This window comes from Calidris pugnax, unplaced genomic scaffold, assembly GCF_001431845.1.
Source record: "Calidris pugnax isolate Ruff unplaced genomic scaffold, ASM143184v1 scaffold116, whole genome shotgun sequence".
Classification (NCBI taxonomy): Eukaryota; Metazoa; Chordata; class Aves; order Charadriiformes; family Scolopacidae; genus Calidris; species Calidris pugnax.
Window position 1 is genome coordinate 118,963 of NW_015090877.1, and position 12,145 is coordinate 131,107.

Genomic DNA, 12,145 nt, shown 5'->3' on the forward strand with positions numbered 1-12,145 from the left:
AGCCTACAGGGCCAGGCGTGGAGAAGGAAAATGTTGTGGAGCTCTTCCATCCACCGCTCCCCGTCTCTCTGGCTCAGCTTCCTGGGAAACCAGCCCTGCCTGGCTGGGCAGGCTCCTCGGATTCAGCCTTGGCAGGGGAAAGGAATGGCTCCTTGCAGGGGGGCAGCCACCCTCCCCTCCCAGAACGGTCTCAGGGATGGGAGCTCAGGCTGTAGCTGGGGATCTTGCTGCTCTGCCTCTCTGGGGGGAAGGTCATAAAAGGCAGCCCTGCAGCCCCCTGACAGCGCTGAGAGGTGGTGGTGAGGAGGTGTGTGCTTGGCCTCCCTGGGCTGGGACAGCCCCTGTCTGAGGTGGACCATGCTGGGTAATGGGTCTGGGAGAGGCTCCCCTCTGCCCCCATGCCCATCCTCTCCTGCTGGGGTGTGCTGGGTGGGATGGCCACCCTGCACTGAGGTGGCTGTGTGTCAGCAGGGTGGTGTGGCCTGGGGACAGCTTGGCACGTGGGTGCAGGCAGTTTGGGGAGGTGGTGGTGGTGTGTGTGTCATGGCTCTCGCCATGGGCAGGAGGCCTATGGGAGTGTGCAGCCACAGCTTTGGCAAAGTGCTGGGGGCCAAAGGATGCTCTGGAGCCTCTTGGGGTCACCATAGCAGTGGGCTGGGAGGGGGGAAACTGAGGCAGTTGATTGAGGAGGCAGGGAGACACAAGAACATGAACCCAGCAGTCCATGTCAGCCAAATTATGCCTTCCTGTGCAGGAAACAGCCACTCTTTGGTGCACAGAGGGTCCAGCCCTGACATAGGGATACTGGCTGTGCCCAGTGTGGTGAACCCCATCTCCTCCACTGGTTGCAGGGCTTGAGATGCTGGGATGGGGGATGACTATTGCTGGGGTGGAGAGACCCCTGAGCCAACCCTCTGAGGGCTGTCTGCCCCACGGTGCCCATCCAGCGCTTGGCTCCCAGCCTTGCTTGGCTCCCAGCCTTGCTTGGCTCCCCTATCCGTGGCCAAATGCTGGCATAAGGCAGCGGCGCTGAACAACTCGGCCTTTGTGCTGGCAGCCAAGCAGGCCCGTGTGTGCACTGAAGCTCCCTGCCCCTGGGGTGCAGGACCCACTCCCCGCTTCCTCCCAGATGCTCGCTCGCCCTGACAGCCCAGCCGTGGAGACTGGGCTTTCATAGCCTGCCAGCCCAGCAGGGAAGGGAAGGGGAGCGATGGAGAGGCTCCCAGCCAAGGTCCCCTTTGTGTCCCTAGTTGGCTGTGGGGGTCTCCCTGGTACGAACGCCACTCATGCTGCTGGGTTTGGATGCTGATGCTGGAGCAGGCAAGCTCGTGCCATCCTGCCCGTCGTCACCCCAGTGAGAGCTGCTGGTTCAGGGTGGAGTGATCTCCTCCCCTGCCTGTGCCTCTCTCTTTGTGCATCCGTCTGCCTCCCAGCCCTACATTTTGGGTGCCCAGGGTTGGGAAGAAGCCAGGTTTACTTGTCAGGAGTGCTTGGCCGGGAGCATGCAGCCCTGTCCTGGGTGCTCAGTCCAATGTCACTGTTCCTGCACAGTGAGCTGAACTGAGAGGGGCCCAAGGTGGTGGCCAGGCTTGTGGTACCGCTGTGTTCCTGCCAGCTCTCTCCTCCCTGGGCTCCTTGGGTGTATTGCTTGTCTCGAGGCTGATTTGTCAGCATGGCCAGGAGGGAGATGAGGCTGGTCCTGCTGGCCCCAAAACAGCCTGTGTTCTCCCCATGCTGGCTTTGAGCAGAAAAATCAGTCACCTGTGCCAGCGTGGGAATGGCTGGGCACAGGCTGCCCGGTGGAGCTGGGGCTCTGCTCCACTGCTGGGAGGGGTGGCAAGGCAGCATCCCACTGGTAAAGAGCTGATTTATTTTGGTTGCTGCTCTGCAGATAAGTCCCTAATTGCCATGTAACCATAGGAGCCTGTGCCATGGGTTCCCAGGGAATCAGCCAGGCTCCCTGTGGGTGTCCCAGGCCTTTAGGACAGGGCACTCCAGCATGTTTGGCTCTGTGATGGGATACAAGTTGGGATACAAGATGGGACACTAGTCCAGGATACAAGCTGTCCTTCTGGCTGGTGGCCCATGAGCAGGTGCAGAGCAGCTTGGCTGGCTGTGTCCAGACGCAGGTGAGGGAGCAGCTCCATCATCCTGCAGGTTGGGCCCTGACAGCATCATACCTAGTTCTTGTGAACCCATGGACAGACAGGACATGACCAGCATCTTTTTTTGTAGAGGCAGGGACACAGAGTGCTAGAACACACTCGGTGACTTTATGACCAGCAAAGTTGCTGATATCTGTTGCAGAGCAGGGAAACTGAGGCAGAGCATGGCAAATGCTGCCAGCTCTCTCAGCATCACCTGGTGGGGTTGAGGATAGGGCCAAGAAGAGAGCTCATGCTGGCTCTGCAGATGCTTACGTCATGTTTGGAGGAGGTATCATGGTACCTGGGCATGACTTGACCTACACGTGTGCACCTACCTGGCCTGACCAGAGTCTTGTGTTGCCTGCTGCCTGGCAGGGTGATGTTCCTCCTGGGCGGGCAGGGATAGGACCCCCCTGGTGCAGGAGAACTGGGACAGTCGGATGCTGGGGAGCAGGAGCTGCATCCGCACTGGCCTAGAGAAACCCTCTGATGTCTCTTGGTGGCCACGTAAATCTCCTGTAACGCTTGGTGCTGTCCCACACAGGCTGTAGCTGCTGGCGCTTGTCCCCGTCCTCCCGCTCTACGTGTCCCACTGTTGCAGCAGGGATCTGTAGTATTCACACAACAGCTGGCAGCAGCTCCCAAAGGACATCCCTAGGTGATGCTTGGCCGGTGGCCTGGACAGCAGGACACCCCCAGGGGGCTCCCACATCTCATTGCCCCAGGGAGACGGATGGCACGGGGGTGCACATTAAGGTCTGGTTCCTGGGTCCCCTGCAGGTCCCTGGCTGTGAGAGCCAGAGCAAGTGATGGGGTCCCTCAGGTGCTTGGAGCTGGCTGGGGAGCAGGAGTAGGGGAGACATTCGTGTTGGCGTATGGACAGCTGGAACAGCCCAGCATGGCCAGGCTTGAGGTAGGTCCCCAAATGCCCTATGGAAAATTCATGTGCACTTGCCCCTCCAGCGCTGTCTCTCTTCCAAGCCCATGTGCACCTGGAGGGAGTGGGGGGAAAAATAATAAGAAATCTTTTGCTAAAAACCCTGCTCTCATTTTTCTTGAGAGGAAAAAAATATCCAAAAATACTATGGTTCCAGTTTGTTCCTCAGCCTGTTTGCTGGCGACACTGCCGCTGTGCATGTCTGGGGTGGGGAAGGGGGAAGCATATCATGTTGGTCAAAAAGTAATTAAAGCTGGGGTTAATATTTCTGGAGGAGGGTGGGACCCTGGGAAGGCAACAGCAGCAAGTCTAGGGCTGAGAACATCAGAAGCTGCTTTCTATTGTGGCTGCTGAGCTAAATATTCCTACGGCTGCACATAGCTGTTCCCACGTCTGCTGAGCAGGCTCCTGGGAGGGTGAGTGGTGTGCTCCTGCTGCGGACACCCCATCCCCAACCACAGTGGGTTTTGGCCCTTCCGGACTTTGCTTGCTGCCGGCTAGGCTGGCATGGAGTGGTGGCTCTGCCCCAGTCTGCAAAGCTGCAGCAGTCGTTGTGCCGGCTTGCCAGCGATGTGGCTTCAGAGGAATTAATAGCTGTGTTTATGAAGCACCCAGGGAGGGGAGATGTGCAGTCATTAGCTCTAATGAGAGCTGTTTGCCGTGGCACTTGGCTCCACTCTCCCTCTTTCTTCATGAGTCCCCCAGGACCAGACAGCTTCCCGCAGCCGGCACATCTACCCAAAGCTGGAGCTGCTGCAGCCCTAAGACAGCCAGTGCCTGTGCCAAAGCAGAGCCTGCGCGGGGCCAGCTGTTCACTATGCAGATTTCTCGGGGAGGATTTGAGCACGGTGGGTGGGGATGCGGCAGGTCGGTCCTGGATGCTGCTGGAGCCAGGAGCACAACACAGCCTCAACTGTTCCCTTCCCATCTGCCGAGCCCACAGCTGGGGACAGCCATTGGGCTGGGCGGTGGTTTGGGGTTAGACGGTTGTTTTGGCACTGGGACTGTCTCATCGTGTTTTTGCATTTTGCATTTCAAGCCTTTGTAACTGCAGTTTGATCTCGCTGCCTCTCAAGCCAGCGCGGCTGGTGGCAGCGCATCCCGTCTGCCTGCCTGCACCCTGGCAGTCCCCAGGAGGGCTGCTTTGATGTATCGATCAGTGTCTATGTGCAGCCCAGAGCTGGCTGCCTGGCCGGGGGCATGTTGGGGAATGAGCCAGCATAAGCGTGGGGAGCCAGCATAGGCTATTTAGCTGTTGGTGTGAGGGCATTTTTAAGTGCAGGCTGCATGTCGTTGCTGGGTCTGCCTGTGCCGTGGTACCCAGCCCTGCCTGTCACCAGGGCTGTGGAGGCGGCTGGGATGCACCAACCTGCAACGTGCCCTTGTGGCCAAGAGGGCCAATGGAATCCTGGGCTGTGTAGGGAAGAGTGTAGCCATGAGGTCGAGGGAGATCATTCTCCCCCTCTGCTCTGCACTGGGGAGGCCACAACTGGAATCCTGCATCCAGTTCTGGGCTCCCCAGCTCAAGAGAGACAGGGAACTGCTGGAGAGAGTCCAGCGTAGGGCAACAGAGATGATTGGGGGATTGGAGCATCTCCCTGATGAGGAAAGGCTGAGAGAGCTGGGGCTCTTTAGCCTGGAGAAGAGAAGGCTGAGGGGAGACCTTATCTACGTTTACAAGTATCTAAGGGTGGGGTTGAAGGAGGATGGAGCCGGACTCTTTTCAGTGGTTCCCAGTGACAGGACAACAGGCACAAGCTGGAACAGGGGAAGTTCCATTCAAATATGAGGAAGAACTTCTTTCGGGTGAGGGTGGCAGAGCCCTGGAAGAGGCTGCCCAGGGAGGTCCTGGAGATCTTCAAGCCCCACCTGGATGCTCCTGAGTGATGTGCTCTGGGCAACCCTGCTTTGGCAGGGGAGTTGGACCAGATATCTCTAGAGGTCCCTTCCAACTCTGAAAATTCCATGATTCCATGAACCTCTTTCGCTGGGTGCAGGAGCTGAAACGTGCCCTGCTCTCTTTGCTGCACTCTGCAGGTGGGGGTGCTGCTGGTCCCCTGCCCGTAGCACCCACAGTTCCAGCACAGGTCATGCTCATATCCTCAGGACCAGACTTGTGTCCCCCAGACGGGGGTGAGCCCCGAGGCTGCCCTCAGCCCGCTTCTCTTCCTACAGGATCCGTCCCCAACTGTCCAAAGAGAAAATAGAGGGATGTCACATCTGTACCTCGGTGACACCAGGCGAGCCCCAGGTGCTGCTGGGGAAGGACAAGGCCTTCACCTACGACTTTGTCTTTGACCTTGACACGTGGCAGGAGCAGATCTACACGACATGCGTGGGCAAGCTCATTGAAGGATGCTTCGAGGGCTACAATGCCACCGTGCTGGCATATGGCCAGGTACATGTGCTGCCCACTCCTTGGACTCTGGCATGGGCATTGGGCTGTCCTGCAGTGCTGGGTGCTGGGGGCGCTGAGATGGCATCTGCAGAGGTTAGAGGAGGTGGGAGAGATACAAGCTCCCGGGTGTGGAGCAGACAGAGAGTTGTCCCTGGGCTGAGTAATAGCTGGGACAGGGGGTAGCCTTGGGTGGGAGGAGAGGGAGGCAGGTCTGGGGTGGGAATGTGGGAACTGGTGTGATGGTGGGGATCAGCATTGGGTAGCCTGGGGTGGCAGAGGGAGGTGTGGGGTGCAGTGGGCAGAGCTGAGCTTGGGAGGGACCAGCCAGCTCCCCCCATACTGCCTCTTCACAGACTGGCGCAGGGAAGACGTACACCATGGGCACCGGCTTCGACATGAACATCTCTGAGGATGAGCAGGGCATCATCCCACGGGCTATTGGCCACCTCTTCAGCGGCATCGAGGAACGCAAGCGAGCGGCACAGAGTCAGGGCATGGCGGCACCTGAGTTCAAAGTCAGCGCCCAGTTCCTGGAGGTTGGTGACAGCACGCCTGAGTGACATTGTGGCACTGCCCTGTCCTTTGCTTAGCTCCCATGTCCTGGGCTCCTTGAGTCTCCCATGTCCTGGCTGTTCCCTGGCTGAGCTGGACCCCACAGCAGGCGTGTAGCTGGGAACGCGTCTCTAGGCAGAGGAGACTCAAAGCACCAGAATGTTGTTGACCTCAAGATGGGCACAAACTGTGGCACTTTCTTGGCTACAGAGAGCCCCCCCTCATGGGAGAGGGGCTTATGCCTTGGTTCTCTGGAGGTTCAGGGGGCTCTGGGCTTGCTAACTCCTGTTTGAGGTTGAGGATAGCGGCATACTTGCTCCCCCACTGCTGGACCAGTGTTCCCTGTGAAACAAGGAGAGGAAGAAGTGCCATTCTTGTGGGGATTTGAGGAAGGGCTGTGTTATTTCCCATGTACTTTGTTGTATTTTTGATTCCTCTCCTGCCTCTGCCTCGGCCTCTCCATTTAAAAAGCCTCTTTATTAACTGCTTCTTTCCCTGGAGAGTTTTGTCCCAGAAAGTCTGTGGACCTTGTGTGTCTGCAGTGTTTTCCCTGTGGCAGGTCCTGGGGTGAAAGATTTCAAGATGGGAACTGGTTTAAGGCCCTGGTGAGAAAACATAAGGTGATGTTGAGCAAAGCTGAGCTCCTGAACGAGCTTCATCTGGTTGGTGTGCTGATCTGGGGTACAGCCCAGAGGAGACACGCGGGTAGAGACACAGGCCTCGTGTTGTGATCTTGCTTTCACGTGGCTTTGGTGGCTGTCATATCTGGGTTCCTTCAGAAGTCAATGGCCTGGAGAGCAGAAGCAGTGCTCAAAGTCACCTTCTAGCCTGTTGGGCTGACCTGCTTGCCGGAAAAATCCTTCTCAATCAGCTTTCCATCCACAGAGCCCTTTTTAGCTCCCATGGTGCTGTTGTGTCCAGCCACGTCTTTCCTTCCCCACCACTTAACCTGTCCAAGCTCCTGGCTGCCTTCCCAGGCATCTTTGGCCTTGTGGGGCTCTGCTCTGGGGAAACCATGGGCTGGGTTGGAAACGGGGACAATTTCCTGCCTGTTCGAAAGTCCTTCTGCAGGATGAACCTTGTCGGGCTTTCTCACCTGCTGGAGTGTCCCATAACTCTGTTGGGGTTGGGGCATAGTCCTGCCTTTCCTGGGCTATCAGATTGGATGCTGACCTTCAGCCAGCATCAGTGCGTCCCCTCACCCTATGCGACACTTTCCCTCTCAGCCTTGGTATCTGCCCTCTAGGAGATCCTCTGCTGTCTGTCCAGCTATAGTTTCTCTTGCCCCGAGGAGCTGGGTGACTTGTTAGCTGGGGTTGGGACATGTGAAGGATGAACACTGGGGAAGGGATGCCTATGCCTGTGTTGCCTCCATCCCAAGCCATCCTAGGAGGCATCTCTGCAGTCCCAGAGATCCAGCACAACCCCAGGGGCACCTTGGGGTGATGGAACAGTGGCCCTGCATGGGGTCTCACCAGCTGCCATGGGGATTTCCTGTAGCCTTTCTCTACCTTCACCACCTCTGACCCCTGGTGGTTTTGGCTCTCAAAATAGCCTCGGAGATGTTTGTCCAGTGGCTGTGGTGGAGGATGGGAGCAAGGCTTCCTCTGCCGTGTTTCAAAGCCACTCATGGTCACATTTCCCATTCCAGCTGTGCCCAGTGGGACACTGGTAGCCCCAGAAGGGGAGGCATCTGCCAGCTCAGGGGGCATAAAGGCTTTCCAAGGGCTCTGTTACATGTGGGAAAAATAAAAACCCGTTGGTGGCCTGGTGGCATGGTGGCCATTGAACCCTGCCAAGGGCTTTGACCACTGGTCCACCCTGCAAGCATGAATGTCAGATCAGGAGCTCTTCTGTTGCTGTGCAATGCAGGGAGGGTTTTGTTAATGGCTCTCCTGTGCCAGTGTGGGCATGTGGCCACATCAGATGCTGGTTGCCAACCCTGCTGTCCCGGCAGTGGTACAGGATTTGGCCCTGTTGATCCCTGTCCTGTGACTCTCCTCCTGGGAGCAGGCTGTCGGAGCAGGGTTAAACCTTCGGGGAGCCCCTCTGTACCTGGAACGGCCAGGGACAGATTAGCTTGATCCGCTCTGCTAGCCAGGAGCCTGCAGTCCTCGGGTGACCCTGCTCTGCACCGGGACGTGGGTGCAAGAAGGTGACATGTGGCATTGTGTGGTGGTGGGACACACGGGCAGGGATGTCCCTCTGCCCCAGGGCAAGAGAGAATGCTGCAGGGTCAAGATACGGATGGGGGCACCCTCTGCCAGCTCTAGGCCCTCAGGGCTTTCCCTGCTCATCCAGCACTCTCTGGTCCCCCTTGTCCCCTTTCCACCTGGAGGAGGTGACCTCAGGGAGCTGTGCTGGGAGAGGGGCTCCACTGGCTTGTGTGGTCGGGGGGGTTGGTGAGCAGGGAAGCCTCGGGGGAAGCACAGGTCCTGGGTGACTGCTCTGGGGACAGAGCTCTGAAAGTGTCAAAGGTTCCCACAAAGCTCCTTCTGTGGGCTGGGCACAGGTCAAGGTCAGGCAGGTGGAACCAACCCTGACTTCAGCTCAGAGTTTCATGGGGCAGTCAGGCACATGTATGCACGCCTGCACACACACGTGCACACACACACCGTTCCGTCTGGGCATCCTGTCACTGGCTGGGTGCCCATGCATCCAAGTCAGAGCTTGCCCATCCATCATCTCCTATCTGCACGCACACGCTTGTGTGTCCTCTCCTACACTTGCATGCAGACCAGTTCTCCTGCTCAGCCCTGCCTAAGCACACACGTGTTGGACGTATGCGTGAGCACACGCACACCCCCAGCTGTGCAGCCTGTCCTCCTGGCTCCCAGGACTGCAGCAGCAGGATGGCAGAGGGCAGATCCTGTTGGTCCTGCTGTGCCAGGCTCTAGCAGCCTCCTGCTCGCTACTACTCACCCCGCACCTGCTTCCCACCCTGCTCAGCTCTACAACGAGGAGATCCTGGACCTGTTTGACAGTGCCCGTGACCCTGATGCACGCCACCGCAAATCCAACATCAAAATCCATGAGGATGCCAGTGGGAGTATCTACACCACAGGGGTCACATCACGCCTCATCAGCTCGCAGGATGAGGTGGGTGCAGGATGGGACATACATGGAAGAGGGATGGCAGCTGGGTGCCTACTGCCAAGGGCTGTGCTACGTGGGGACAGCCAGGCAAGGGGGGGAGATCTCACCCGGGTTGGGACAGAGCAGCCCTGGAGTGATGCAGGGAGAGGTTGGTGTGCCCACTGGGCTGTGGCAGGGTGCTGTCCTCGCTCCCTAGAAGGGTGCTTCAAGGTTTGTTCTTCCCTGTCCTGTTTCATTGTAGCTGATCCAGTGCCTAAAACAGGGGGCACTTTCCCGCACCACCGCCAGCACCCAGATGAATGTGCAGAGCTCTCGGTCCCACGCCATCTTCACCATTCACCTGTGCCAGATGAGAGTGTGCACTCGCCCAGAGCTGGTGAGCTGTGCTCCTTCCTCATGGCTGGGCTGTTCCTGGATCTGATACCCAGGCAATGTGGGGGCGGTCTCTTGGAAAGGGAAAGGGTTTGAAATCTTGCAAAGAGGGGCAGGGCTTTGTCTTTCTTCTTTCCAGTCATAGCAAGTGTTAGCCTTTAATGGGAGCTGAGGTCTGCTTTGGAGCAGCCCCCTCCAAGGCAGGGATGGTCTGGCCCAAGGGATGGTCCAGAGCAAGATGCCGCTGGGACCCTCTCCCTTGTCCTTGAGGGGTGGGATGCGGAGCATGAATGCTCAGGCTGTTGCTAACTTCTGAGGGAGCTTCTGCCTGCTCTGCGTCCTTGATGGTGATCCTCTCCATGTATGCCTGGCTGCAGGTGAACGGGGAGGTGACCAGCCTCCTGGACGGAACCCAACCTGCCACTGAGTATGAGACCCTCACAGCCAAATTTCACTTCGTAGACCTGGCTGGCTCAGAGAGGCTGAAGCGAACGGGAGCTACTGGCGAGAGAGCGAAGGAAGGCATCTCCATCAACTGTGGGCTGGTAGGCCACCGGCGTGCAAGGAGAGGGGGGAGGCAGGGCCTGCCTGGGGGAACCTGGGACACCTTTGTGTCCTGCTTGGAGCTGCTTGGGCCTGTTGGGGTTGCTGCTGTCTCTGCTGGGGTTTATGCTGCCTGGCGCTGTAGGAAGGAATATATACAATCCAAAATGCCAGTGGTGAGGGCACAGCCCTGCTGCTGAGGACAGGAAGGGGTAGAGCTGGGCACAAAGGTGCAAGTCCCCAAAAGGTCAAGGTCTGCTAACTTGAGCTTGAAAAAAGTCTCCAGGGCTCGATGCTGCTCCTTGGTGCATGTGGAAGAGAGGGACAGCCCAGGGAGGGGGCAGATGCTGAGACTGGCAAGGGAAGCCCCATGCCTCTTGCACCCCAAAGCTGTGCTGCAGCACAGGTACCCAGGTCTGATGTGCTGGCTACATGACAGCTGTGTTATCAGCAGGGGCTGAATTTCAGGGTTGCCTTTCTTTTTTGTTGGTAGCTGGCTTTGGGGAACGTCATTAGTGCCCTCGGAGACCAGAGCAAGAAAGTTGTGCATGTGCCCTACCGCGACTCCAAGCTCACCCGCCTCCTGCAGGATTCCCTTGGGGGCAACAGGTAAGAAGGTCCCAGGCTAGGGTTGAGCCCTGGGAGAGGACTGCAGGGCAAATAGGGCCAAGGGTCTCTGGAACCATGTAGGAGCTATTTCAGGTCTTGGATGTCTTCTGCTTTGGATGCCTGGTGGGGAGAGGATGTCGCCTGGTAGGTAGTGCATGACTTTGCAGATGTAAAGAACTTGGCTCCTCATGAGGCCCAGGCACGATTAGCCTGGGCAGAATTAGCTGGTGCAAAACACTCCAGAGCCTTTGCAGATCTGGGACTTAGCAGGTGGTGTCGCCCAGCACGAGATGGATTGAATTCCCTGCCTGCTTTGGGGGTACTTGTCTGAAGAACCTGTTCTTCCCCAGCAGTCCTGGTGCACGTGGGCTGGCTGGTGGAGGTTGGCTTTGCTCAGTGCCACGTGATACATTCCTCATAGGGTCTTGCCAGTGCTCTGGCTCTGGGAGGGACTGAACCCGGTTTATAACCTTGATATAACCTTCAGTTATAACTGAACCCAGTTATAACCTTGGTTATAAAACACAAAAGGGTCTAGGATGGATGTATAGGGGGTATGTGGCCTGTGATGGGTCCCAGATGTCCATTTGTCAAGTTGGCACAGAGTGTAGGAAATCATCTCTTCATCCTGACCTTCATTTCTCCAAGCCAAACCATCATGATTGCCTGCGTGAGCCCATCTGACCGGGATTTCATGGAGACCCTGAACACACTCAAGTATGCCAACCGGGCTCGCAACATCAAGAACAAGGTCGTGGTGAACCAGGACAAGACAAGTCAGCAGATCAGTGCCCTGCGGGCCGAGATTGCCCGCCTGCAGATGGAGCTGATGGAGTACAAGGCGGTGAGTGGCCGAGCGAGCTTGCAGAGGTGGGATGTATACAGAAGCACAAAGCCTCCTCCTCATGTTTTAATTGGGGCAATTTTAGTGGGAAAGTCCCTCCTGTTTACCAGGCTCTGCCCCCATTAATAGAGGTCATTGCTGGGAGAGGTCAGGAGGCTTAAGAGACGAGGACTCAGCTCCTGCCCTGGCACAGGACGTTGGGCAAGTCTCTTGGGGATGCTAAGGCAGGGAGCAGCCTTGAAGAATCTCTCACTCTCTGCCTGTTGAGCTCAGGCCTTCCTGCTCCTTAGGTTTGTCCCTGCTCCTGCTTTGGTGGCTGGACTGCCCTCAGGGATGCAGCAGTAGGCCTCCACGTCCCAGCTTGCCCTATGTTCAGGGACTCCTCTCCTGTCCCCACAGGGCAAGAGGGTCATTGGGGAGGATGGCTCAGAGGGTTACAGTGACCTTTTCCGTGAGAACGCCATGCTGCAGAAGGAGAACAGTGCCCTGCGCATGCGGGTGAAGGCCATGCAGGAAGCCATCGATGCGATCAACAGCAGGGTCACCCACCTCATGAGCCAGGAGGCCAATCTGATGCTCGCCAAGGCAGGTGAGGCTGGGCTAGTGCGTGGCATCATGGGTCAGCTCAGCCAGCATAGCTGGGATGG

At 57.6% G+C, this 12,145-nt stretch overlaps 1 protein-coding gene across 1 annotated transcript in view; it reads left to right on the forward strand.

Moving 5' to 3' along the window:
- Window positions 1-3,022: 3,022 nt before the first annotated feature.
- The window catches only part of KIF21B (kinesin family member 21B), a 28,073-nt gene continuing 18,950 nt past the window's right edge, over window positions 3,023-12,145 (forward strand). Inside the window, exons 1-9 of the mRNA XM_014946284.1 lie at window positions 3,023-3,060; window positions 5,260-5,482; window positions 5,836-6,018; window positions 8,984-9,133; window positions 9,372-9,506; window positions 9,880-10,047; window positions 10,539-10,654; window positions 11,303-11,498; window positions 11,898-12,087. Of these exons, the coding sequence (XP_014801770.1) occupies window positions 3,023-3,060; window positions 5,260-5,482; window positions 5,836-6,018; window positions 8,984-9,133; window positions 9,372-9,506; window positions 9,880-10,047; window positions 10,539-10,654; window positions 11,303-11,498; window positions 11,898-12,087 (1,399 nt within the window). The remainder of the gene's footprint in view (window positions 3,061-5,259; window positions 5,483-5,835; window positions 6,019-8,983; window positions 9,134-9,371; window positions 9,507-9,879; window positions 10,048-10,538; window positions 10,655-11,302; window positions 11,499-11,897; window positions 12,088-12,145) is intronic.